General features: G+C 45.0%; 1 protein-coding gene across 1 annotated transcript; it reads left to right on the top strand.

Moving 5' to 3' along the window:
• The first annotated feature begins 96 nt into the window (after positions 1-96).
• PANX1 (pannexin 1) lies at positions 97-27,996 on the top strand. The gene is made up of 5 exons (XM_055802837.1): positions 97-391; positions 10,428-10,567; positions 21,660-21,883; positions 22,917-23,587; positions 25,673-27,996. Exons 1-5 carry the CDS (start codon positions 211-213, stop codon positions 25,756-25,758), a joined length of 1,302 nt encoding a protein of 433 aa, XP_055658812.1. The 5' UTR covers positions 97-210; the 3' UTR covers positions 25,759-27,996.

The following is a 27,996-nucleotide window of genomic DNA, read 5'->3' as shown; positions in this document are numbered from 1 at the left end:
GCGTGCTCCCACGGCCCCACGGCCGCCCCTCGGCCCCAGGCGGGGGGGGTCGGGCCGCGCCGGGCTGAGCCCCCCCCCCCGCCCGCCGGGCGGAGCCGCGCGGGGCCGGGCCGGGCCGGGCTGCGGGGGCGCTGCCGAGCCGCGCCGGGCGGGGCCGAGGTGTGCAGGGCCGTGCACGGCTGTGCCGTGCCGTGCCGAGCCGGGCCCGCCATGGCCATCGCGCACATCGCCACCGAGTACGTCTTCTCCGACTTCTTGCTGAAGGAGCCGCCCGAGACGCGCTACAAGGGGCTGCGGCTGGAGCTGGCGCTGGACAAGATCGTCACCTGCATCGCCGTGGGGCTGCCGCTGCTCCTCATCTCCCTCGCCTTCGCCCAGGAGGTTTCCATCGGTAACCGGCCTCCCCGACGGGCCCCCCGCGGCCGACAAAGGGCTCGGCGGGGCGGCGGGCGGTGCCGAGCCCCGGGGCCGGGGCCGCGGCGGGGGCGGGGTGGCGGCGCTCCGCGGGGCTCAGCCGGCAGCGGAGGAGCAGGGAGCCGGGCAGAAGGCACCCCTGGGCCGCGGGGGGGGGGCGGGGGGAGGCAGCTCCCGTGGCGAGCATCCCTAGCAGCGGGCGGTGCCTCCCCGCAGCCTTACCCAGGTACGCCGGGCATCCCGGGCGGCGGCCTTTCCCGCTCTTCCCCATGCCCTCCTCCTTGGGGATTCCGCGTTCTGGCATCCTCTCACAGCTGCTGGGCGGCAGCCCCCCGCGGGGGGTCCCGCTGCCCTCGGCAGCTGTCGGGGGGAGCTGCCACTGCTGGGGGGAGCTGCCAAGGGAGGGGGTCCCGGAGCGCTGCGCTGGGCCGCGGGTGGCGCGCCTGGGGCTGGGGCTGCGCCACCGGTGGCGCGCCTGGGGTTGGGGCTGTGCCACCGGCTCCGGGGACGAGGACGGGGGGGCGGGGGGCTTCCCCCGACTCTGCTGCGCTCTGCCGGCTGCTCAGTTCAGCTTCTGCTGTGAAGCTGTGCCTTACGGGAGAAAGGCCGAGGTTCTTTGTTACTTTGCCATCTGTTTCCCCCCCCCCCCCCCCCCCTCCAAGTTCCAGAAGTGCTTGTCTGGCAGCCTCCTAGCCAGAGCTTTTCAGAGTCTGAAATGGGGAGGAGACTGTTAAATCCAAATGACAAGGACTTGTAACTTGGGGGGTCGCTTATAAAAGCTATTTGCTTGTAAGAATTGCTCTGCGTTTAAATAGCACTATATGAATAAAGATTTTAAAGGTTAATAAGCAGTACTGGCCATTTTGAGACAGGGGTGAATCACAGGTCTTCTGCCCTCTCAGAAATACTTTGATTTACTGCGTGTACCTGTTTGTTGCCGTTCAGCATTGTATACCTGAGGTACATCATCTATAGGTTTGAGTCAAGTGAATGCCGAGAGAGTGGAAGATGGAATGAGACTGTGCATTGGTGGTGAATCTGTTCAAATCCCTCATGAATAGCATTAATCAGATACTGGGCTGCTTAAGAGATAAGATGCCCCAGATGTAAACACTATTTACATCTAGCTACATACCTATTGCAATAGATGCGGTTTCAACCCAAAGTGCTGTGGCCTGCAATAACTGTGGAGAGGAGCTAAGGACAACCAGGCCGGGAATACCAAGGCCAGATCTGAGCCCCGTAGCAGCTCTGGTCAATCAGAGATGGGATGGATACAACAGTTACTTCTGTAGTCTAACCGGCTGCTTTTAGGTTTAGATCTGCTACTGATAGGTGCACATTTCATCTTAAAGCAACGAAAAGGAGGGCTTGCATTTCCATATACTAGCTCGTGTATGGGCCCCTTAATTCTTCTACCTTCTGCTTCTCTAAGACCATTGGATCCAGTTTGAAACAGTGCCTGCATGTCAAGGTCTCTTTCATGAGTTCTACAGAAGTATTTCTTTCCTTTTCCTTCCTTATGTACACCTCCAACATGCAGTTGAATTGCAGAGTTTGGTAAAGTCTGCCTTTCTTTTGGAAGACTTAAGTTCTCATCTTCGCTAATCAAACATTTGGGCCTCAGTACACGCTATATATAACATATTTCAATATTAAACTAATTCAGATTAAAACTGTGACTGCAGTAGATTCATAAAGGAAATATTAAAATGCACGCTATGTCTTGCATGTGCTTTATTTTGCTTATAATCCTGAGAACCTGTTAGCAGAAAGCATGGGGTTTAAAGCTGAGCACCTCTGAAAAATAAATACAAAAGTAAGTATGAGGAATAGGTCACGCCCCCAGCATAAGTGAAACTGCACCACATGGTTTCCATACAGAAAGTGATACTGTATCAGCTGCGCTGCTCTTACAGCTGTTGCTTCTTTCCCGCATGGTCCTTGCGGCTCAGCAGGCTGGCTGCCTACGGGAGATGCTTCCTTTGAAACTTTTTTGGGGAGAGAGAGGCTCTGGGGGACTGGATATGCCTGCTTCTGCAAGCACTAGTGTTCAGCCAGCGACAACGTAGAAAGCAAGGATTGGTTTCAAATGCTTCCTGATGTAATTGTGCTTTGAAAAAGCTCAGGAGTGCTAAACTGAGAGAAAATGGTAGGGTGCATTTTAGGTCTGAAGGAAGGCAACTCAGAATCAGAAGGGATTGTGAAAGTGGTGTGTGAGTGCATGAAAATACCTCTGCCTCTGGGTACAAAAATTAAACATCCTTTCCAAAAATGAATGCTCCGCTCCTATTTCTGTTGGGATAATTGCATTCTTCCCACCTAAAATTCTCTTGGCACATCAAGCTGTCACCTTCCCTTCCCGCTCTGCTTTCCTGTATCGTTGCAGTGCAGTGTCAGGTAACTGCAATTTTCCTCCTACATGTGGTTGCTGTTACTTCTGCAAAATACTTAAAATATTTATGAAGGCTGCAGAGGTTTTCTGAAGCTGCTGGGTAACTTCTCGTTTTGATAGATGTTTCAGGGAACAAATGAGATTCCAGGTGAGTATCGCAGAGGATTTCTTTGCCAGAGGCATGGAAAACCCAGCTGCCACCCAGCTCAGTCAGTGAGCACTACCAAAACTCCTGGAGTTAGTGCCTGCACTGCACTTCAGCATCCTTCAGGGGCAGGAGGAGAACTGTTCTAAGTTTATTCTTGGTTATATTTTAGAAACCCATGATCAAGCTGCAGGTCTGTGATGATTTTAAGCTGGTTCTGGTTGTGCTTAGCTGTGATTGAGCTGTTCTTAACCAGTCCTGGGAGACTTTGCTGCTTGAAATCCTGCACCTCTTTGCAGCTAGACCTTGTTTTATACAATTTTATGTATTTTTATACTGGGATCTTGAAAATGGAAATAACGATATGATTGTGAGGATTATGTTGTGTATGCTTATACTTCTTATGGCCCAATACCATTTCCTTATGTTATTTGGCAGTTCTTAGGGTAAATACACTATAGGTGATCAGGTAGTATGGTAATAAACCCCATAAAAATATAGCTAAATCACCCATTCCTCTTATAAGGGGGGGGGGGGGGGGGGGGAGGGAAGATAAGGGCACCCTCAGCAATGTATGCGCCACAAATTACGAGGATTTTATCTGTGTCATTTTTTCTGTGACCATGTATTTAATAAGAATAGCTTTGAGCCAGGATTGAGATTCCATTTTTTAAACTCTATGTGTGTGTATATTATGAGATACGCTTTCCTACTGTAAACAATGTAGCTGAAATAAATATATTTATTACCAAGGCACTGCTTGTAGCAGGATACTGCAGCCCTAAGTGGGTACAGCCAGTTGAGCAGAAAGGAAATCAAAACAAGCTGCTTAATTTTGGCAGAGGCTTGTTTCCGAGTTCTGGGGAAAATATCAGTGGCTGGCTTGGGTTGCAGCCAAAAGAAAAGCAGATGTGAGAGTTGTCCATTTGATATCAACTATTTGTGTCTTTTCCCTTATGAAGGCAATTGGGAATTTCTCGTACATGCTGAAGCCCAGTGGCTGCTTGTCACCAAATGATGTCGTTGGACCTTCTGTATACAGCAGCTTTGGGGCACTGCTGTGCAGCGGGCAGCGTGGGCTGGCTGCGTTCACTGCGGCTTCGCTTCAGTGGTGATGGCTGGGAAGGGAGACAGGGAGGGAGAGAGCTGGGAAGGGGAGAAGAAGGGAATCTCATGGTGGCCACCAGCACTCCTTACTGCATGTTCAGTTTGGGTGTTGGTTGTGCATGGCTCATACGTTGCTGGTATTAATTAATCCTCTTGGCTTAGCATCTCTGTTTGTTTTAGAATATAAGAAAACACTCTGGAAACCTTCCCAGGACACAGAAACCATCATGTGTTGAGTAAAGACACCTAAGAAGCTTGGGTATAATAAGCATGAAGGCCTGGCTAGCGCTACTGGCCTATCAGTTGTGGCAGAATGCTGGGTTGGGAAGTGCCTGGCTACGGACCAACCCACAGCATCTGTATGAATCCATCAAAATGAACATTTGCTGCGCTAACGAAGTCTCATTTCCTACTGATGCTCTCTGATGCATCTTATGCTGGAGGGTGTGCAAACATGGCAAAGCAGAGCCTTGTGCTGTGCTCTACACACCGCAGGGTTTATGTCCCCATTGACCACTCTGGGCTTTCCCAGTGGTGACAATCCTTGCTTGCCCTGCTCAATTTCCACCTAATTTCTGGAAAGTTTTTTTTCCCCAGTTTGTTTGCTTTAGCTGCCATCCCCGCAGTTGGCTGCCTGTGGGATTTGAGGTGCTTTGGCCAGCAGAAAACACAGGAAGAAGGGTGTTAGCTGGGTGCCACATCCCAACAGCTCCTGTGGATGCCATGGGGGCAGCAGTGCCCACCATCTGCAGCATCCCTTATTGCATGCCCGGCTGAGCCTGTGTCCCTCTGTACATGTTAATCACGTTTCTTAAACAAGTCATGAGAATCTAATGGATAAAAAAGAGAAAACGGCACTATTGTGAGACTATATCACAACAAATATATAGAAAAAAAATAGGCTTAACTCTTGAATTAGGCTCCTTTCCTCTCCCTCTGCCCCCTCTCTGGCCCTCCCTGCTGATGTTCCTCTCCCTTCACATTCACAAGTTGCTGGGGAGGCTTTTGGGAAATAATCTTGTGACTTCCGTTGGAGCTGGGGGCTAATGTTAAGTTGGGTGTAACTAGGCCAAAGACTATTACTATGGCAGCTGCTGGCAGAGAGACTGAAAAACATCTCCAAGTGCTGCTGAAGCAGGCTGTGTGCTAATAGTTGGCATTTGCACACCTTGCATTTAGTTCTGCAGGATGCTCTGAAACCCAAGGCATTAATGACAGGACTGAGTCAACGAATGTGTGAGTGGCATCAGTCTGGAGCAGCCAGACAGACTGTGAGCTCCAGAGCATCTTTCATTGGAGGTGCAGACCCCCGAGAACAGCAGCATACACTGTGCTGCTTTTTGGCATATGAGGAGCACTCAGTAAAGAGCAGAAGCTACAATCATCAGGAGCAGGCCTGCCTGGGGAGCCAGGACAAACTTGTAAAGGCATTTACTTTAATATAGAGTCTAAATTGTCTTTGGGTGAACATCTTCAGCTGTTGGGGAGGAGATTTTTTTTTTCTGTTTAACTTCTACAGAGCCAGGTTTACATTTCCTCCAGAAATGATGGTGAGCTGCTTTCGGTGCCAGAATTAATTTTAAAAGCATCATGGCCCTCTGGTGTTGCCTGAGATTTGGGGTGCCACCAATGTTGGCAGTGGAGCCAGATGGTCAGCGCCACTGTTTTGAGATGCTTCTCCTTCAGATGAAGGGAAACTTTTTGAAAGAGAAGCTTTTCTGGTTTTTGTTTTTTTGAAATCTCCCTGATGGGAATTTCATTCACAAGGTTTTTTTCCTATAAATCAAAAAACCTGTTGCTCCAAAGGCAATGCTTGATAAACACCCAGCTCTTTTCCCACTACATGATTTTGAGACTGCTCTGAGGGATAACAGGCAGCTCCATGGAATGAAAGATCCTTGCTGGCTCCTCTGACCCACTCAAACACTGCATCACCTGAGCTTTACGTTCTGCTACTATTTCATTTCCAAAGTAAACCTCAGGGAACAGCTGCTTCTCTCCAGGGCACCCATTTGTGTCTCTCCATACTTCCTTCTTAAACATAGTGTCTATTCTGTTTCACCCAACCTGCCACTTCGGTCTGTGAGAAGCATCTATAAATCTAATAAAATTATTCCTGCTGGTGCACTCTTAATGTATGCGTGTACACCCACACATACAGTTGCTTCTTCTTTGGCCTGCATTGGGACATCTTTTTTCATATTTTAAAATCTTTTTTGATGTTAGGGTGAAGGATGTGTGTTGGATGGTGCCTGGCAGTCTGTACATTGCATACTTGTGCCTTGATTTTCTTGTTTGTGGGTTTTTCCTTAGTGGCTGCTAAAGTGCATAATTCTTTCTAGATAAATCAGGTGTTTGGGTATTGTGGCTAGTCCATTTTGCCATGTGGAAAATTATAGTAGTAATGAATGGCTAGGTTTTCATCCAAGCTTATGTAAATCTTTTTCCAGTGATTGCAGTGTATTAGAAACCAAATAATTGCTTAGTGAAGGTTTAATCCTGTCAACCACAACCACCTACCTGATCCTGGTTTAGGAAAAATAGTTCAGCATATGATTAACATTGATTCTTGGAAGTACGCTCTATTAGTTGTAGTTTCTTAATTAGATGTTTAAGTCAGAAGAGGGTTGATGAGCCACTCAGGAGGAAACCAGTCCAGCTTGCTGGCTTTGCACTCTGGTGAGGGATGCAGCCAGAGGGTGCTCAGCCCTTTGCTCGTCCTGCCTTGCACCCCAGAAAAGCAGTTGGATACTGAACAATGGAGGCTCCTTCAGATCTGAGATTTTCCTTAGGATTCTGAGAGCTTCTTTTTGTAGGTAAGTTTCTTTTTTTGGGAAGCATCTGCAGGGCCAGTAAGGTGGGAATCACAGAAGTGCTTTGCATCTTGCTCATTTAGCATCAACAGCAAAATTTCCACCTCCATTTGGACAAAAGGAGCTGGAGTAAGCCCACTGCTAGCATCTCAACTCTGAGAAGTTGCAGCTGGGTTTGGAACATCTTCTTTCAGGCACCTGATGAGACATCCTTCCCAAATGAGCTTGCAAGACTTCGGCAAAATGGATGAAAAGGTATTACCAGGGCACAGGACCTCCACCTGTAGGCTGCCCCGTGCTGGTTTTTACAGTGCTTTGTAGGAGCTGAAGAGGAGCCAGTTGCAAAAAGAGAAGGGTTTTCCTGGTACAGACGCGGAGGAAATCGCTGGGGGCTTGTTGGCAGAGCACACATGAAGACATGCTGCAGCTGGGTGGGGTGACAGCTCGGCCTTGCTGCTCGCTGGCTGCAGTGATTCAGGCTTGTACTCTGCACTCAGCACTTGCATGCCTGCAAGTAATTCCTGCTGCCAGCGAGCTGCTCCATCTGATAATCTCAGCATACATGTAAAAGCCACGTTTTATCATGCACGGCTGCACACCTGTTGCTGCCTTAAGTTTCTGCAGCTCTTTTGGGTGGTCTCTTCTTAGGGCAACCACAGTAAGTGGCATTTTTATATCCTCATTTGTTTGCAAAAGTGTAAGTGAAACCCCCATCGCTCCCTTTCAAAGTTGATTTTAGTACCAGGGAATGATTACAAAGTAAGTGCGTTGCCAAGTGTAATGATAACTCAGGCAAAGACTGTTGTGGCAACTGCTTAACAAATGCAGTCATTTATTATTCCTCATCCTTCTTGCTGTGTGTTTTATCTCCCTGTTGTTGTTATGGGCTTGGCTGCTGCTTTTCTTCTTTCCCTTCTTATGAAAGCGAAGGATGGGGGATGGCTTCCTGTCACCAACCCAGGAGGCTGTTCCTTTGACAGCAGACGACTATCGGCCTTTCATAAACCAGCCCAGTGCATGCTTGTGTGCAAAGTGCATCTGTGGAAGGTGTTTGGCCCTTTGGGTGATTTCTCCTCTAATAAAAACCACAGGTCTTCCCTTCCTCCAGAACAACCCACCATAAAGTTAATTATCTGTATAGATTTATTGCTATTACTCCTTTGGAGAGGAGAAGGAAGGAAAAAATGATGGAAAATTGTGACCATTTTCAGAGGCATTTAATAGTCTGTGTTCTGTGTAGATGATCCACAAAAACATCCTGTTTAAGTCTTAACAATACTGCTGTCAGCGCAAAGTTGTAATTTGCAGTAACAAGTGTTTAGAATCAAGACTGCAGGAAGTTAATTAAAAACCAGTGCAATAACCAGGGTGTCCCCAGCTTCTGCTTGATGTCAAGGTTTACCTGCTCAGCAACTTGCTCCCAAGTCAAGTTGCTAAAGGTTTCCTTCATCCCTGCTGAAACCATGGGGACTAGAAGAGTGAGAGTCACTGCTCTGCTGCAGCCCTGGCATCACTGTAGGTGTTCTGGTATGAAGTTGTGCACGTAACTCTTTGGAGAAGGAGATTGGCTGCATTTTTCATCACTAATTTTGGAGAAGGAGGCTGGCTGCCTTTTTCCTCACCGATTTAAACACTCCATCACTTTCAGTGTTTTCCCACCCATTGACAAGAATGAACACATGGAATGTGTCTCTTGTTGCAGGCAGACGTGAATAAGACAAAGCATCTTTCTGAACATTGCAATTGCACACCCTTTGAAAGGGTCTCTTGTTTGCTGCTTCACGCCAGGCACAGTCAGCAGCAGGAGGTTCGTTAAGTGATGAGAGCAGAGCATAAATGGTCCCTATCCAGTGGAGAATAGATGCTCCAATTGCCTGCTTTTTTCTTTTCCTTTTTTTTTCTTTTCCTTTTTTTTTCTTTTTCCCCTGCAGCGTATTATTTCTTGAGCTTCTACAGCTAATGGAAATCGCAAAGCAGAAACTCCCCGAGCTTTGGGACAGTGCAAGGGTTTGTCTGGTGCCAACTTTGCTAAACCACATGAGCTCCGATCTGATAAACAGTAACTTGTTTTCCATGAAGGGAGGCTTGTGACACGTCAAACCATGTCCTTACGATACTACAGCCATAGAAATAATTGTGATTCATAAGGAAAGGCTTTTATTCATAATGCTTCTTGACTACACTACGTTGTAAAAAGGCTGTGCAAGTTACAAGGCGAAAGTGGTTGGCTGCTGTTACAAAAGAAGTTCTTATTCTCTAAAGGCTAAACTAGCAAAAAGGCACAATGAATGATACAATCTTATATGAAGTATATATTCCCATAAAGCACACAGCAATGCCATTAGCACTTACTGATGAATATATTAAGAAAATAAAGCTAGCAATATTTCCCCCTGTTTGTCTTTTGATACTGGTGGTATGTTGGAGGAAGCACTGGGAGTTGCTTTTGGAAGAGGGGTGTTCATGGAAGAGCCATCTCCACTTTGTGTAATCATTTGGTGAAACAGCCATCCTCTCTCAACATTTATGAAAGTGCTGAAAATATGTGGATTTTTTTGCTTTCACTATCAAAGCTTCAGAAGCAAAATCAGAACCCCTCATCCTGTTTTACTAGCTTTATCCAAGGAACCGCTGATACTCCATTTCCAATAACCACTCTTCCTTGTTGAGATACGCTGTGGGAAGACTTAGTTGGTGACTGTATCTGGTCAGAGCAGAATTTGACCCTAAGGGTGAGGCTGGCTAGATAGCTGCTCTTCTGTCAGTTAGTGCCCTGATCTTAATTTGAAGCGCCCAAGCAGCTGGAGAGGTACTGGGAATGTGTGGGGATGATGGTGGTACACCTGTTCTTGGGCACAGCGTGTCACTGCACTGGTGAGGAGGGACCTTGTGCCCTTTGGAGGTGTCTGGGGGCCACTATTGCTCTGCCAGAAGTTGCAAGTGGAAATCCCTGTTTTCACATGTATAACTTAAACCCTTCAAAAGTCATGTGCAGTCTCAGAGGCAGAAGAAGTGGCAGCACTCTGAACCAAACTTGCCCTTGCATCGCTGCAAGGACTGCCGGGCAGCAGGAATGGTGTTTGAGATCTTGCTTCAGTAAGCGTGTAAGCTGTAGGCTGTGTGTTTGGGAAATGCAGCGGCATGATGGTAGGTGATGGTAGCCATTTCCTCGGGAAAGCAGCCTTTCCTGGTCACACGTCATATCTGCTGGTTCCCCTCTGGCCAACCTGTGTTGAACGCAAGTGAGGTAGTTCTTGGAGGGCACGTTTCCCCCTAAAACTTGAGAAAATCAGCCTGAAAGGCAGGTGCTTCTAATATGCTGTCTCAACCCTTAGGAGACATCTGAGAGTCCCTGTGGGAGTTTAACCCTTTGAGTGCAGTGGGAACTCAGTGACTTTCCTCCCTACAGGGCCGCTGTGTTTCATTCCATCACTTAACCTAATAGCTTTGGATACCACGAAATCTTGAGTGTGAGCTTTTCTTCCTAAACTTGATCTATTATTATTTTTTTTAATCTTCTGAGGATGTGATGACTTTAGCTTTGTTTTCCCAGGTGCTCAGATAAGCTGTTTTGCACCCAGCTCCTTCACCTGGCGACAAGCTGCTTACGTGGACTCCTACTGCTGGGCAGCTGTGCAACAGAGGCAACCATCCCAGAACAACTTAGAAAACATTCCCCTGTGGCTGCATAAAGTATGTACAGATCTCCTTCTCCTGGAAAAGTTGTCCCCACTTGGAAACCTGCCTTTGCCTCACTTTCCTTGCTTCTCTTCTGTGCTGTAGTCCTTGGCTTTGACTTGACTTTATTTTTAGAATGTTTTCTTTCCCTTACTTCCAAAGAAGGTAGTACTAGAAAAGGTATTTTCTGTTTTTAACTAAAGGGTCACCAGTTATCTGACACAAGAGTAATGTTAATGTTGCTGTGTGGCCCCGGAGCTGAGTGCTTTACCTGGCTTTAGCCAGAAACTATTTAAAAACCAGGATACAGGATACAACAACTGCCCTAATGCTTGTGTTCAAAAGCTTGGGAAAACAGAGTAGTAAAAACATTTTGTATTTTTATTCTGTTACACTTGGCCAATTGTGCATGGAGAGGAACTCAGGGAAGATAGGCATTTTGGGAGAGATTAAATACATCCCTTGTACCAACAAGTTTAACCTCTGTCTTCAGTGTGCTCTTCTGTGCTTCCTCAGGGCTGTTCCCTTGCAAACCATGCTTTCACTGCTCCAGGTAAAGCAGTGTCATACTGAATGCACAGTAAGAGACTTATTTTAGGGGTAAAAACTGCAGTAGATACTAAGATACTTGAGCTGGCTTAAAGCAGTTAACCAGGTTTTGCAAGGAGTTACAAACTGAGTAAATGCCGTACCAATGCCTGGAGCTGACTGAGCTCACGAGGCAGCATCGCCCTGCTCGGGCAGTACTGATGCCAAAGTAAGAAATGCTGTGAGGACTCTGCAGACTTGGGGTGCTGTGTGCTGCCCTCCCCAGCCCCTTTATTACTTGCCCCAGCAAATAACCTCCCTTGCACCTGGGAGCGGAGAACCTGGTGTTAGAGGGAGCTCAGGTCAGGGACCTGCAGCACCCGTATTTCTGGGTTTTGCTGGTGTATCCTGTACCTCAGCTTTTATTATCCAGTCAGCTGGTGGTATCTCCTCTGAAAGACTATTCAGGGCTGTCTCTGATTTGTTTGCTGACTCAAATCCCTAGCTGTAAGGGTTTACTACTGCCTTCTCCAGCTAGCTCCACTCATAATCTTGACCTGACAGTCTTGCGTTTCATGAATATTAAAGCCAGACTTGTTGGTTTCTAGCAAAAACTCTTCCTTGCTCACTTGCTGTTCCACTTCAGCCAGGCCTTCTACAGAGGCCAGCTGAAGCTGCTGGGACGTCTTGCAATGCAGGCACCTTGCATGGGTGGAAACTCCACCTGCAAGCCTGGATACGTTGTTGCCCCTTTCTCTTGAAGGAATGAGTTCTTGTTACCCTATTTCTTTATGTTGAATTTTATGCCTTAGTCACCTGCTGATCGCTGCAAGTCTCCTATTTTCCAGCTGTTAACTAGTAGCTTAAGTAGTCATACATTTATGATGCAACCCATGTTAACTTGCTGAATAGTGCTGTCTCAGGAATTGGTGCAGGGCCCTTCTTCCCACAGTTCCTCCATGATAAATTAAGGGTATGTGACATTTCCTTGTAAATAACCCTGCAGACTGGGTGCAAGCAGTACACCTGAAAAGCTGAATCGGATGCGGTAACAGAGGCTGGGTGCCTTAACCTCCTCAATCCATGCTTAGCCACCTACCCTTCTGAGCTGGGCACTGGGAGCAGGAGAAGCTGTTTGGAGGCCAGTGTTAATATCCTTCTACCATTTGTTCATCAACTTCCACACTTTACAAGTTTCCAGGGGAGGAGGAGCGTTACAGCTATTAACACTGACCTTTGGTTTCTGCTGTGGTGTCTGAAATGTTTGGCTGTTGTTTGCATCCAGGGCCAGCAGCTGCTGGCTGCACTGCTGGCTGGCTTGTCGTGGGGGCTGGTCACTTCAGCAGGAAAACAGGGTTTGGGTTGTCCCCCCTGACCTTGTGCTGTGAGGTACGTACAGGTGCATTGCTCTGCAGATTTTGGTTAGATAACCGTTTTTAAAACGGGCAGAGTGGAACCTTTGTGGGAGCACAGTGATGTTAATGAGAAAAGAGGGCCTTCCTAAGCCCAGGTGGGAAGAGCCTTGGCTCCACAGTGCAAGGGCAGGGATGCACACAGAGGGGTAGCAGGGATCATTAGGCCTAGTTTTTCTTAAGACAACACTTAAAACTTTTTTTCTGCTTTCTGGGCAGCAGTGCTTTTATTTGCAAGGCATCTCAGTTTCTTTCTAATACCCTGGCTCACTTAGCATCTCACTGTATTGGCATGCTGTAAGACTGTAAAAAATGCTGAAGGAGGCATTATATTACAGTTTGGGAGGGATGAGGTTGTAGGGCCCAGTTCCTGATTGAAACAGGTGGATTTCCTTATGGCACACTCTTTGTGCTCTGTCAGAAGTGCTGTCAAAGGTTTGCATCCTAGGACAGTGCTCGGTGTGGTGTACAGAGGCAGCAGGACAGTGTAGCTCTTTGGTGAAGAAGCCAACCTGCAGCAGCTTGCCCTGCTTTTGTTCTAGGCATCTAGTTGCTCTGAAGGATTATCAAAACCAGGTTGCATTACAGAAAAGCTGAGTACAAGTTTGAGTTGGAGTTTTTAGTTTTTCATTCAGTAAAATATACGTTTCAGTTTTGGGCAGTCACCACAGCTTGGGCACCTTTACCTGCTGTAGTTTCTGCTCCAGGAGATCTCTCCCAACACTTGGATTTATCAGTTTGGAAACTTGTTTTGGAGTGGAGGAGCATAGTGCAACTTTCTGGGCTCCCTGACTCTAGAGTTCCGTGCATTTCTAGAGGGTGCCCAGGACCTCTTTGCTTGGAGAACAGGAGTTCTGAAATTTCCAGTGATCCTGGAATAGCTCTTCACACTGGATAACCCTTAGCCAAAAGCAAAATGAGTTCTGTACTCACAATTCAAGAAACAAACTGTCTGCAGATAGATAAATGGAAAGAAGAGACTATGGTATGTCCTGCATATATTCTTAGATTAACGCTAAGATTTCCTCTCTTCATCAGTGAAAAAGCTGACAAAATTATTCTACGGTTGAGTCCTCTGACAAGACTCATCTTCGGGTTTGTCCTTGATGAAACTTAGTCTGGTTGGGCTTCACTCTTCTGTTGTCTCTTTTCTTCTGGGGTTTTCCATTCAGGTTTAATTTCCTCAAAAGATTTCTTGAGGGAATATGTCTGAAGTGTCAGAATGGAGATACCGGTTTCTAAAGATGAGTGGTAAAGAGAGACAGACAGTGGTGATCTGGGGTGGAAGAGTCATGTATTTGCTCCCTCTATTTGCTTTCTGGCTCTGAAGACGAGTGTTCCACCTGACAACTTATTTTGATAAAACTTAGCTTGATCCTAAACTGGAATAGAAACAAGCTTTTGGCCAGTGTGAGAGGGCATTCCTTGCAGACTAGTGGAGAAGGCAATTACACTGTGAAGCTTTTTTAATCTGTAGCGCACAGAAAAACGTATACGGACACATGCAGGAGAACAGTGAGTATCACCTTTACAGGCTGTTGATACCCACCAGACATGATAGCAAGCAAGTTGAGGGGCAGTTGGACATTGAGTGATGACATCTCTATAGCCCTGAAATCTAGATTGCTGGCATGGAGGTGCCTATGATCAAGAAGCTTCTGGGGATTTTAAAAATTATTTTCTAGTCTATTATTAATTGGGAAGAATCAAGGAGGAAGACAAAGGTAAGCAAAGCAGAGGTAAAGGGAGTAGATGGTTCCTCAGAGGAAGGGGGTTCATACCACTGTGAAACGCAGGCAAACAGTTCATCTGACTGACAGCAGAAAGAAGAGGTTTTCACACGTGGCACAGCCAGGAGAGTTCAGTTGTCTGGCTCAGGTCTTTGTAAAAGTGCAGGACAAGTGCCGTGGGACCCGCTCAAAGCATTGCATACAAAGAGCGGGTCTGAAGTCTTTGTATGCACAGAGTGAAGCTTATCTCATTGAAAATACTCCCTTTTTGTAGCAGAAGTAAGATTTACTGTGGACCTGTGGGTTGTTCTTTGAATTGCTTGTCTGTAAATACACAAAATAATCCCAAGGTTCTTTATTATTTTGTTAATATGATTACAGTCGTGATTGTAACCTGGTTCTCTTTATCCCCTGTTTGTATAACTTCTTAGCTGACTGAGGACTCCCCTCGTGTTTCACCTATAAAGCCCCGCCCAGAGGGATTAAGCGCTTTCAGAGCAAGGAAACCTGGATGCAGATGGATTTGTAAACCATTGTTTGAGAGCATAGTGTTAGAGTTACTTCAGTCACCTTCATCTTAACAACTGAAACCAGAGAAATACAGTTTTTAAGCTGTATCGAAACAGGAATTAAGTCACAGGTCAGGTAAAAAAGGTCATGTATGGTTTGAGATTCACTTGCAGGTCTGCAGGCAGGATAGTTTCTCAACCAGAATGATGAGTCATTTGTAGCTCAAGTTTCAGCCCTGAACACCAATGGAACATCTCCCATCTACTCAAGCAGGGATAGCGTCATATCCAGAGGGAGCTTAATACCTTTGTTTCTGGAAACATGCCATCGCTGTCATTAGCCTGTCTGGGGGCTGGTGCCTTTGCTTAGGCTCTTCCTGGTGGTAAATAGAAATTTGGAACTGAAGAAGCAGGTGCCTTACCATGATCTTACATTTTAATGAGAAAAATTTTCATCTCAAGTGAGTGAAGACACTTCAGTGCTTCTTCTTTGTTGAGTACTTATGCCAATGAATTTTCTTGAGGCTGTAATCCAGACCTGTGCAGTTTAACAGCTTTGTGCTATTGTAGTTAAAGTTACTTTTTGATCACTATTGGGTATAGTAGAAGTCAGAATGCTTTAGTAATGCTTTAGTAATGTTTGACCGGGGGGGAAAAAGGAGAGAAGATGCAGTAGAATTAGAAAACTGTTGCTTTCTAAGTGCCACTAAAGTGGTTCTCATCTTCTGCCAGATATCTATCCAGACCTTGGCAAGTTTTCTGTAGATGACGTCCTTGAAAATGCCTTTTGGGTCACACCACGCTTGGTGGCTGTATTTTCTTCGGATGATAAAAGCATATTTGAACTGATGAAGAAGTTTTTTAAATGCCCTTTTAAATTATTTGCTGTGTGTTTACTGTATCTTAGCACAGTTGAAGCTGGAGATGTTATATCATAGAATGGTGTGGGTGGGAAAGGACTTAAAGATCATCTAGTTCCAACCCCCCTGCCATGGGCAGAGACAACTTCCACTAACCAGGTTGCTAAAAACTCCATTCAACTTGGTGTTGAACACTTCCAGGGCATCCACAACACCTCTGGGCAACCTGTGCCTACCTCATCATACTCACAGTACAGAATTTCTTCCTAATATCTAATCTAAATCTACCCTCTTGCTTAAAACATTACTCCCCATCCTATCACTACATGCCCTTGTAAGAAGTCCCTCTCCAGCTTTCCTGTAGGCCCCCTTTAGGTACTGGCAGGCTGCTATAAGGTGTTTCCAGCATCTTCTTTTCTCCAGGTTGAATAACCCCAGCTCCCTCAGCCTGGCTTCATAGGAGAGGTGCTCCAGCCCTCTGATCATCTTCATGGGCTCCTCCTGTGGACTTGCTCCAAGAGGTCCATGTCCTTCTTACACTGGGGCTTCCAGAGCTGAACGCAGCGCTGCAAATGGGGTCTCGCAAGAGCGGAGTAGAGGGGGAGAATCACCTCTCTCAATCTCCTGGCCATGCTTCTTTTGATGCAGCTCAGGATGCAGTTGGCTTTCTGGGCTGCAAGCACACATTGTCGGGTCACGCTGAGCTTCTTGCCTGTCAGCCCCACCGAGTTTGTCTCGTCAAGGCTGCTCTCAACCCATTCTCCGCCCAACCTGTATTTGTGCTTGGGGTTGCCCCAACCCACATGCAAGACCTTGCACTTGGCATTGTTGTACTTCATGAGGTTCACATGAGCTGACCTCTCCAGCCTGTCAAGGTCCCAGTAGTCTGTAGAGTAGACTATATAAAGTCTGTTGAATAGTCTATAAATATCTACATTGAATAAAATAGTCTATATAATAGACTATTTTGTGTTTTAGTCTGGTTTTTCCTTTCATCTTCAGGAGAGTGTGATGCTAATGCATCTTTAAAAGATAGTTTGGGGGATTCCAGTGTCCTATGTGCAAACCAGATTACTCAAACACTTTGTCTTTACCCATGCATGAAAGATCATGCGTTGCCTGTTGCAGGGCTTGGTGGAGTGTTGTGCCACAGGCTACCAAAAGCCAGTGTCAGATCTGGTGCTCTTTTTGTCTTTGACTGCCCTGTGGGATGTGTTACTCTCAGAGTATGGCCATGAGAGAGAGAGAGAGACTAGTTTTGCAGTTCCAATTTGGGTTACTTGTTGCGGAGTAGTGATGCTGAGCACACACGTCTTTAGCCTGGAGGGAGGAATCTTTCTCTGCACAGATTCCTACTCAGGCATGGCCACATCAGTGCCACATCAGTACCAGTTAACATGGGCTTTGGCGGTCTCTGGTGCTGAACTGTCAGATGCATCCTGCTCAGGTGTGATGTACTCTCAGCTTTCAGGAGGAGTAAGGGTACATAGCCTGTAATGTATACAGAGCTCACAGGTCTGTCAAGGGAAATGAACTGCAGCAGTACAGAACAAGGGACAGTTGTCTTCTTGGCTTCCTAGTGCTCTGCTTCCTCGGGAGCTTGCTGTCGCACCCAGCGTGCCATCAGACTAAGGGACAAGCAGGGCAGGTGAACCTGATTCCATCATCTTTAGCTTTCAGGAACTCACCAATAATTAGCAGAAAACTTAAAGGGGACTCTAGTTTGAGTCCCTGGTGCATGCACTACTTGTTTTGTCTGTCTCATGCTGAGTATTAATTGCACAGTACCTATAGCTAGTACCTTCCAGCAACTTGGATTAGCCTAGCTGAAGCTCTGCTACTCTGTTTTTGAGTGCCAAACTCGATGGACTTTTGCCTGTCCTTTCCTCCTTGCAGCTGGGTGGAAATGAAGACTCAGGGCATCCAGGTTGAAGCACAATGTTGTAGCCCTCCACACATTTTCACTAACAAGGTTCAGAAAGGAGCATTTTGAACCATAAGGTATTCTGTCCATTCCAATGTAACCGCTTTCAGAGGACTTTTCTTCAGTTATGCAGTCCCATACCATCTGACATCCAGCATTGTGAACTTGTTGTTGAAAAGGAACTTGATAACTAGACAGCAAAGGAAAACCTGAGTTTTACTTTTAGGCCAGTATCTTTCTTTGGTGTATCTTTGACCGTACAGTTCTTGAGGTTGGTGACACTTCCCATTTAACATAAATGCTACAAACTATCCACGACTGAAGTAGCATTTCCTCTTTGTGTGTTCGGTGCCTTAGAAGTAAATACATAAACCATAAAAGAAAAGCGTATGGCACGTGAACATCTGCTTACGAATGCCATGGAGTCCTCTTCTTAGAATGGGAAGTCATTATGTGTGACTGTTAAATGTGGTCAGATGAGCCGGGTAATCCGAGTCTGTTGCTCTGAAACCTAGGATTTGTGCCAGATGACTTTGCATTTTCACTTCTGCTTGTTGGTTCAAGGCCTTAAATTTAATGGTTCAAAACAATTAGCTATTATGTAAGCCTACTGTTAACAAATAGAACAAGCATATCTTTCATTTTTAAAAAAGCCAGAATCCGAGAAGGATGGAGTCGTTCATTAAGTGCTGTGGAAGGGCTGACAAATACAGGCTTTTGTCTCCAAACAAAAAGAGCTGGACTGATGGTCACGCTGCTGCTCTGGTTCCGAGATCATTCAGAAAAGAGCTGCATAGTGTTTTGTCATGCTGCCATAAGCTACAGCTTTGCGAGTGATGAGAGCCTGGTGTGGGGAAGCCCAGTAAACACATGACAGATGTGCCTTTGTCCCAGTGGTGTGATGCTTCTAGGTGAAGTGGCAGTGGTGAAGGAGTTGGGAGAGGAGGAGGTACAAGGGAAGATGGCAGAAGCTGTTTTTTGTAAGACAGGAGTCTGTAATGAGGCAGAGGAGGTGGTGGGGATTGGAGCAGGTCTGGGGCAGAGCAACAGGGCTGATACCAATGTACTACACAAGTGCAGAACGTGCCCACAGAGTCTTTTTCTAGGTATAAAGGAAGAGGTGGGGACTGGGACAGTGAAGGTTTGGGGCTGTGACTTCAGTGTGTCAACTAATCTTGCCTCTTGCCACATGTCTTGTAGGCCTCGGGGTAAAGAGATCTCAAGGATTAATCAAATACTGCTGGTGGCTTTTCCAGTTTGAACATCAGAAAGGGAATTCATAAATCATCTGATGCCTGTAAAATTTCCCGTGTGCAAGTAGTAAAGCCAAGTGGTATAAACCAATGTAAGAAGCTTTGGACACTCCTTACTAAATCAGACATTTCTTTGTTGTTTCTTTCGCCACCTGGCACCAATGGAAGGGTGCTAAGAGGTATGTGACACAGGAGTAAGTGAAGTCAAACAAGCTTTGCAGCAATCTTGTACAAGCTGGCATTTGCCAAGGCCTATGGAAAAGGTGTTGCAGTAGCTTAGAGGAGCTTAGATAAGGTTAAGCTGTGTTCGTAGATGGATCATTTCTGTTTCTACATAATACAGAATCCAGAGGCCTGAAAGAGCCTGGACATGAAACCATAAAGCTTTGGCTAGACCAAAGGCATCCAGGACTTAGACCTGTGACACCTGGTGGCATCGTCCACAGCGATAAATATGAAGGGCAGATTCTTGAGCTGTTGCCTTTGAGTTGGTGAGATGTCTACAAAAGCATGCCGGACATGGCAGAACTTTACAAATGAATCAGAAAGGACAAACCTGGAAAAAAGCAGGTGACCTGAGGTTATCTGCTTTGTAAAAAGAGGGGAGGGAGGCAGTAGTGAGGGCGGAGCTCTGCGCAGTTATAGGGGCTGCTGGGGATAGGAGAGGGGTCCTGCCACGGGTGCAGAAAGTATTGCTGAGAGGCGACCGCCAGTAAGGACATGATTGAAGAGCAGCACCCACACCCAAGGGCTGTCTTGGCTGCTGGCATAGGTCGGAGCTCTGGACGGACGAAATTCCTGATGGTGACTGTAGGCAATCCATTCAGTGAGTGTGGTTTAGCGGTGCAGAAAATAGTATGGATTCCGTGTGAGTACTGGGCAGATTAGCAGTCTATAGCAATTCCAGGATGTCAGAAGGAATCCCCTAGGTCCCTCCATCCTGTGAGGGCAAGCCCCTGCGGCGGAGAGGGGACAGACCACAGCTATGATAAGCAGTAAAGGGTTGATGCTTGTTCCATGCTTCTGAGGAAGAGCTACCTCCAGTGGGATGTACAGTATAATTACAGTCAACTCTGCTTTGCTAACTTCACTAGGGTTTTGAAACAATCTTGGCACTGGGTTAGCCCATCCCTGCAGGGTTTCCATTTCAGTTTTAAGGGTAAGCCTCTCCTGAAGTTTTCCTTCTCAAGACTGAAGTAGCAATTTGGGCCAAGTTCAGTTACGTAGCTATTGAGCAGAAAGAGTGACATTATGAATTCATAAGAAGGGTGCAAGGAAAATCTGACCTTTGGTACAGTATCCTCAGTTTTCTGTGGCTATTTAGTGCTTTTCGTGGCTTTGTCTTCCTGTTTGTTACAAATCTCCAGCCTTACTGCTGTGTAGAGAACGTGCGCATCCAGAATGATGGTTTGTATTATGGTCTCCAGTTGCTGATGCAGTTATTTTAAGAAGTCATTTTTTATTTATGTGCTAATATATTGTATGCATTCATAGTATTAATAAAAACATAGGCTTTTGCTTTAATGGTAGGTGATATTAGAAGTAGCTTTTCCAGGTAAAATACTCAATAACATCAATTTTTTTCTTTTGTGCGGACAAAACTTTACTCTCTCTTGATTAATGCAGACATAAGTTGACATATTAGTATTAGTTCCAAATTCTAATCTTGTTAAATCTACAAATCTAAGTCGAGCTGTTCCACTTGCGCTGATTAATAACTTCAGTTCAAGTTTCCTCTCAAATTCTCTGTTGGCTTTTTCAATGAATGTGCATGTGTGCGTGGCTGTAACACTTAAGATGCCTTAAATCTGTTTCAGATTTGTTCACCACAGCTAATTTAAAACTGCTTAGGGATTGGTTTGATTTAAGTGTGATTACTAGCAAAAGTGGAATGTAATGAATTAAAGATTATCCAAATCTGCAGTACATGTTGTTAACTGCTTGCCTAACTAGGTCTTACATCATGTCTCTGTAAAGGTAATATTATCTCTGAATGTACACCTTGAATATAATGTCACAGTAGGTAGAAAATACCATCTTTCCAGCAGCTGGAGGGAATTAGAAATTAAATCTCATGGCGAAGAAGCTCTACTTGTTGGTGACTAGGAGGACAGAAAGACTTCAAGCTGTTGTACTTTATAACTGCTTCAGCCCTTTCCCTAAGCCATAGGGACTGTGTAGGGGCTGACTTCTTAGCGCTGCTTTAGCATCAGACCAATCTGATGCCTTGTGTTGGTTTCCATTTAGGAGTTATCTAAAAATATTTAAATACCCTTAATTTTTACAGCCACACTTACATCTTTCACAGTTACCGTATGTCATGCACTCTGAACAGATTTTGTGTGTTTGCAGACAGATGCAGCACTATAAAGGGTCTATTCATTAACCTCCTGACAGCTAATGGAGAGCAGGAGAGATTTTGCTGGTGGTTGGAGCATTTTAGTTGCTATTAACAGTAGTGACACATCTGGGAGGGAGAGTTATGTGACACTATCCTCTTCTTCCAGCCTCTCTGATAGCTGCTTTGGTTGCCTTTGCAATTTGTTGTTTCCCAGGTTAATGCTGCCTCTCTCGATTTCAATTCCAACAGTGCAGTTCTGAATATGCAATGAAAATATTATCAGGATCATGGTAACTTTATTCTGCCGCTCCCCACCCCCACCCCTTTTTTTTTTTTTTTATTTTTAGCAAAGCTCTAAGCAGCAGCAAGGTCACTGGAGCCATCTGAAAAGATATTTTGCTTCCCTGCATATCCCGATAACCACAGAAGTGGGTTTTACTAAAAGCATTTAAATAAAATTATAAGGAATTTAATAGACTTTTAGGGGTGATGGCTGACTTATTTTATATAAAGGTGGAGCCTAATCAGATTTTTTTTTTTCTCCCTTCAGTTCTTTCCATACATCCTTCTGCTCGTTGCTATCCTGCTGTATCTACCATGTTTGTTCTGGCGCTTCACCGCAGCACCTCACCTTTCTTCAGACCTGAAATTTATTATGGAAGAACTTGACAAAGCCTATAACAGGGCAATCAAAGCTGCTAATAGCATTCGCGGTGGGGACCCCAGGGACCCTACCGACTTGGTTCCAGCTGTTAATGAGAACTTGACACAGAGGTAAGATGTTTGGGCTTGGCTTTCTTTGGTCTTTTCCTTAAGTTCTTAAGAGATGTGAATCCTGCACTGTCTTAGAAATTCATTGCAAAGGTTTGAATGGTGACCTGGTCTTTTTAAATTTGGTTGAAAATAAAGAAGATACCTGAAATCATTATTGTGGGCACTTGGAGCTGGAACTTATAACTTTCTTTTTTCAAAGAAAACTCATGATGAGCTCTTCAGATCACTAAGTACCTAAGCTGTCATGATTTCTTCAGTTGTAGTAGGTGTGAATTAGTTTTACCCACCACAGCATAAGAAAATGGGGATGGCTGCAGTCCTCAGTTCTCAATGTTCTTGACAGTCACTTGCACGCTGTGAGCAAAGTCTGTTACTTGTCATCTCCTGTCGTTTCAGATCTAAGTATGCAAAGCTTCTGTTTAAAGAAAAAAAACCAACAAAACAATAAAAAAACCTCCTCAAACACCAAACCCAAAAAAAGCAAAACTCCCCTCTCTGATCAGATTGGTGCATGGTTCTAACCAGATCCAGTTTCTGCTTCATCCTAGGTCAGGGAGCCTGTTTCTCTTTGCATGTGAGGCAGTGATTGCAAGCAATGCAATGGGGACTTAGGTCAGTTCTTTAAAATGTGGAGTTAGGGCTTGACAAGTAAGAAGCTTCCAGTGTGCTATTGTTGAACAAGTGCTTGGGAAGTCTGCTTTTCCTCATGGATTTGCTTACTATACCTGCTTCATATTGGAAAAGAACAAAAATATTTTTTCACTGTGAGAGCTATACTTTTTTTCCATTTTCCAGAGTTTCAGGTCTTTTGTCTCTTCAGTGGCTTTTCTGTATTAGTGTCAATATTCTTCCTTTATCTGCTGTTCTGTTGTTTTTCTGTTGACTTCAATAAAACTACCCTTGATTTACCCTAATAAGAGGGATTCCAATCTTGTGTCTATTTTAGAGTACTGATTTCTTTGAAATTTGGGGTAGGTGAATGCTGCAGCATCTGATCTATGTGATTTGTTGGGTTTTTTTCTCTCTCTTTCAGTTTGTGGGAAATATCTGAAAGCCACTTTAAATACCCAATTGTGGAGCAGTACCTGAAGACAAAGAAGAATTCCAAATGCTTAATAATTAAATACATTATCTGCCGTGTACTCACGCTAGTAATTATTTTCATTGCATGCCTCTACCTGAGCTACTACATTAGCCTCTCCTCTTTGAGTGATGAGTTTCTCTGCACTATCAAAACCGGGATCTTAAAAAATGACACAACTGTTCCAGAAGTGGTTCAATGCAAGCTTATTGCTGTTGGTGTCTTCAAGGTACTCAGCTATATTAACCTGATAGTCTATCTACTAGTGATGCCACTGGTAGTGTATGCAATGTTTGTTCCATGGAGGTGGAATCTGAGTATTCTCAAAGTGTATGAAATCCTGCCAACTTTCGATGTTCTGAAACTGAAGTCAAAGTGTTTTGATGACTTAAGCCTTTACCTCCTCTTTCTTGAGGAAAATGTGAGTGAACTTAAATCATTTAAATGCCTCAAAGTGCTGGAGAACATTGCAGTTTCTGAAAAGTTTGATGTCATGCAACTTTTGGTAAACCTTGGTACTATTAAGACAGATACCATAGATGGGAAGCCAGGAACAGCTGTGTTGGAGAAGCCTGAAGAAACAACTGCAGAAGAGCTGGAAAGAAATGCAACAGAGCTACAAGGTAAGGTGACCTGCTCTTTCTTTAAAAGAAAAATCAAAGAAAAAAAACCACCACAAAAAACGCTACACCCAAACCTGCCTGTATAGAGAAATGAATAAGAAATCCATTAAACCAGAAATCCATTCATACAAAAGAAAGCAGGTTTCATCTAGATGTGTATTCCATCCATGTGTATACCAAAACATTTTCATATATTCTACAAGCAAACAGACCTGCTTGGACCTTGCTCTGTTGTCTGCAGTATAACTGCTATAACTTCATGTATGTGCCAGAAGATTGTGGTGCTGCAAGTCAGCGGCACAGGCTAGACGCTGAAGTGCCTGTTAAGTTGATGGTCCTTGCTGACCTCTCTGCTAGAGCAGCAAGAGGCTTCAGCTGTCTGAACGTGAACTCCTCAAACCCACCTGCATGGTAGAAGAGCACTAGACTGGTCTACAGTAGGTTGTGCTTGAAGAAGCTCCAGTGAGAAAGCTGGTGGTTTCAGGACATTTGATTTTCAGAGATTAGCTCAAAAGAATAGTAACTGCTGCTTTTGCTTTAAGCTTTTCATTCAGGCTTTGGCAGTAGTCTTAGATGAATGTAGAAATAAGTCTGATGGTCAGAAATGCTGCTGTTGGAGGAACAGAAAATGGCAAAAGAAGGGAAGTAGGGCTGCAGCCAGCAAACATGCTCCTGTTCCTTCTTACATGGAAAGGAAGATTGACTGTAAAGTGATTTTTGCCAGAATGGTCTGAGTCGATCGGGATTGGTACAGCTGTTCTCTGAATATTCCCACCAGTTCCTAGACATCTCTGCTCAGACAGCTCTGAGCAATCGCTGTTACATGAGAGATATATATAATCTTAGATCCTGTGCTAAAAAATGTGGCATATCTTAAATGTGATTCCAATTCCCTCTTCAAGTGCAGAATTAGAGAAGATAGGCCAAGTATCCAGGGAGGGGCATAAAGGGATGGAAGAGCTTTCTTCCTATTTGATGTGAGCGTGGCCACTGTTGTAGCCATCCCCACAGAAGCAGCAGGACGCAAGTGGCTGCATCCCCTGAATGAAGTAGACCAGATTCTGTGGGCTATCACTTCACAAAGTCCTTCACTCATGGAAGTGAAGATGCTGCAAAACGTTAAGCAGCTGACCTGGGTAGGGGAGCACAATGCTGAGGGCAAGTTAAACAACTGTTTCAAAGGCAGGAAAAAACACTTACTTTCTCTTCAGAAGGCTATGCCCTGTGCTTAATAAAAAAGAAGCAGCAGCACGCAGAGGGTAACTGTTCCTCTGTGCTTCGGTCAGGTAGTCCTGGTAGGCTGAGGTTTGGATGAGAAGCCAATTTATGTAAAAGGGGAACTCAGAACAAACAAGTAGAATTATTTTCACATTTGAAGAAGCAGTTCTGGCAGCCAGCTCTAGTACAGCAGTTTGGAGTAATACTGACAGAAAATAACTTTCCTCTTAAATGTGTCCGGTTTTGAAATGACAGGTGGGTGGGTTTTGATAGGAGAATTTAAAAGCCTAAGTTGGAGGTCTCTGCTCCAGAAGCTGAGAAAGCTAATAGAAAATCTGACTCATTTTCATCTGAAAGCAGAACTTATGAGACTGTTTTCTTCTCACAAAACCACTTCAAAGACTTGTCATCCTCCGGAGCAGGACAAACTCATGCTTGAAGCTCTCGTTAAAATGCGTTGCAGAAAGAAGCTGCATTTTGTGCCCAGCTCCGGCTGGTGCAGCCCACTCCTTCTGCCGGGGTGCCGCTGCAGACCTCACCACCCACCAGCAAAGCTTCGCCTGCTTGTGGCTCATTGCCTTGTCTTCCGTCACTTGTGGCATCAGTATGTTTTAATTAGTGATGGTGTTAACAGACCAGTGGTAGGTGCTGATTCTGGACCACAAGGGCAGGAGAGGCTGCGGGGCATCCTGCTGCTGGGTGCCACATCCAGGCTGCGCGGGGACAGCTGGAGGCTGCTCGGCAGCTCCAGCCCAGTGCAGGACAGCCAGCCTGGCAGCACTGGCTTGGTGGCAGTTCCTCTTCAGACCAGAACGTGTCAAGTGGTTTGATGGCCCTTTCACTTCTAAAGGTTTACTTTCTCTTTAGTTTTGACAGACCATGATGCAGGTGGCAGCGTGAGTCTGAGAGAAGATAAAAAACTTCGCCAGAGACTTACAGATTCTTCATGCTGATGCGTCCCCACCGCAGCAGGCAGGAGCTTCGTACTGCAGGAGTGCTTCTCCTCCACCTTTGCTGCGCTCAACACAAGGTGCTGCTCTGAATGCAACTGTCTTAATTCCTCAGAGGCCAAACTGGTTTACAGACTACTTGTGTATAATAATCAGCAATCATGTACCTGAAAAAGCGTGTGGTAGACTTTCATTATTTATTAAAACAAAAACTCACACAAGGAACAACAAGAACAAAAGATTTCTACCATGAGTATAAAGTGACATACATTGAATGCAATTGAAGCTGCCAGCAGCAAAGAGCTAGTGCTCTGCGGTACAGGGATGGGAAACACAACCCTGTAGGTAACAAGAAGAGATGGCCACGTTGCATTCTGAAGTGTTGCTCTGCTGAGAGTGGTCCTCTCAGTTCTGGGGTTTAAGTGAGGCCCTGGAAAAGGTGGGGGTTTTTTGTTTTTTTGGGGTTTTTTGTTTGGTTGGTTGGTTTTTTATGAGTCTGGTTAATCTGTACCAGGTGGTGGCTGGCCACTGACATTGACTGTGTCTTCACAGGAAAAACAGAGATTGCTCTGTTCAGCCTGAGATGTCTTGGTTAGCCATCTCAGCATTGATGTCTGAGATTAATTACTTGGCACTGATAGAAACGAAACTACAAACAGGCTTACTATAAGGGGGTACTATAAATGTTAGGGATTTAGATTTTTCCATGCATTCATAAATTAATAATGTCTTAACAGATATTTTTTTCTACAAAATGTAATGATATGTAAGTTAAATGTTAGTTTAATTTCTATTTCTCAGTTATTTTGGTTTAGTGACTAACAAACCCACCTTGGAGTTTGGATTGAAAATCAGTGAATTTTGTAATGGTTTGTACAAGTTGTTTTGTAATGTTTGTATGTGGAATTTGTTTCAATGTGTTTGTAGTATCAATCACAATATTAGTTGTGCTGTTTTCCAAATTCCACTTGAGAAGACAGTCTTATTTGTATTACAGTAGCACCTGAGTGCCTCAGCAGAGCTAAGCACCAGATAGCCGAAGTGAGGTAGATGTAAATACAAGGGAGGTTTGTTCTACACACACACACTGTGACTTAATTTTAATTCAAGGTAAGATGCTGAACAGACAAAAGAAGGGGGAGCATTTTTAAATTGGAAAACTGTCCTGGTTTGTTATTCGACTGTTTTGGCAAAGTAGCATTCAGCTTTGATGTGATTCCCCCTACCCAGGACCTCTACCTTCAATGAACATTAAAATGTCCTTTGTCTTGAATTTTAGATACAAGGTGAGGTGGGGGGGGGGGGGGGGGGGTTTAGCACCACAATAGCAGCGTGTCTCTTTCACAAATGTTACATGCTCACTTGTTTTTCTGTACTGTCCATGTAATTGAAATGTTTTGCCTGTCACCTCTTCCAAGTTGTCTTTATAGACAAAGTAGGACCTCTTTTATAGCTAGGTAGGACTTCCATTTTCTGGCTCATGGAAAAACAGAACAACATGCTGTTGTGTTCTCAACTGTTAGCCTTCTCCATGTGGCTGAGGATGAGGGGGAAAAGAAGTAATTGGTGTTACCATCTCTGCACAGAACTGTTTATGTGCTGCATTCAGAGAGGTAGTGCACTTACTTGAATTTGGCAGCTGTTGTTAAACAAGTGGCTCCCAAAGTGCTGCCATGCTATACCTTGGGCTAGTATTACAAGAACTCTTCAGTTATTACATGGCTTTCAGCTAAGAAAAACCTTATTTCAAAGAAAGTTTTAAAAGCCATAGTATTATGCTACCTCAGCGTAGGACAGTAGCACAGCTGCAGTCCTAATGGCTGTTGCATTACCAGTCAGAAACAGCTTGTGTTGGATACTGGTGGTCCAGTGCTGCCGTATTTCTCCCAGCAAACCTACAGCCCCTCTGACCTTTCCTACATTGCTCTGTCTGTGCTGATGCGTTGCTGATGGTTCTTTATACGTGGTTAATGCAGATGCACTTTGTGCATTGTGTGTTTTGAACAAGGAGCTATAGTGCAATACTAAGGTTTTGTGATGTGGATGTGTTTGAGCTGTTTGATTTAAGTAGAGTTCTGTCTTGAAAACTTGAAGCTCCTGAAAGCAACATATTCGTGTTTCCTGTTGGCTATGAACCTAACTTTTTACTAATTCCCCTTTCGTATTTAAAAATATGACTTGCTGCAGTGAATCTCTCATTGTCATCTAATGTGCTCAATAAAATATGTATCAATTCTTCTT

Source organism: Falco peregrinus, chromosome 4, assembly GCF_023634155.1.
Source record: "Falco peregrinus isolate bFalPer1 chromosome 4, bFalPer1.pri, whole genome shotgun sequence".
Taxonomy (NCBI): Eukaryota; Metazoa; Chordata; class Aves; order Falconiformes; family Falconidae; genus Falco; species Falco peregrinus.
Note: the sequence above shows the minus strand (reverse complement) of the source record. Positions and strands in the feature narration are given on the sequence as shown.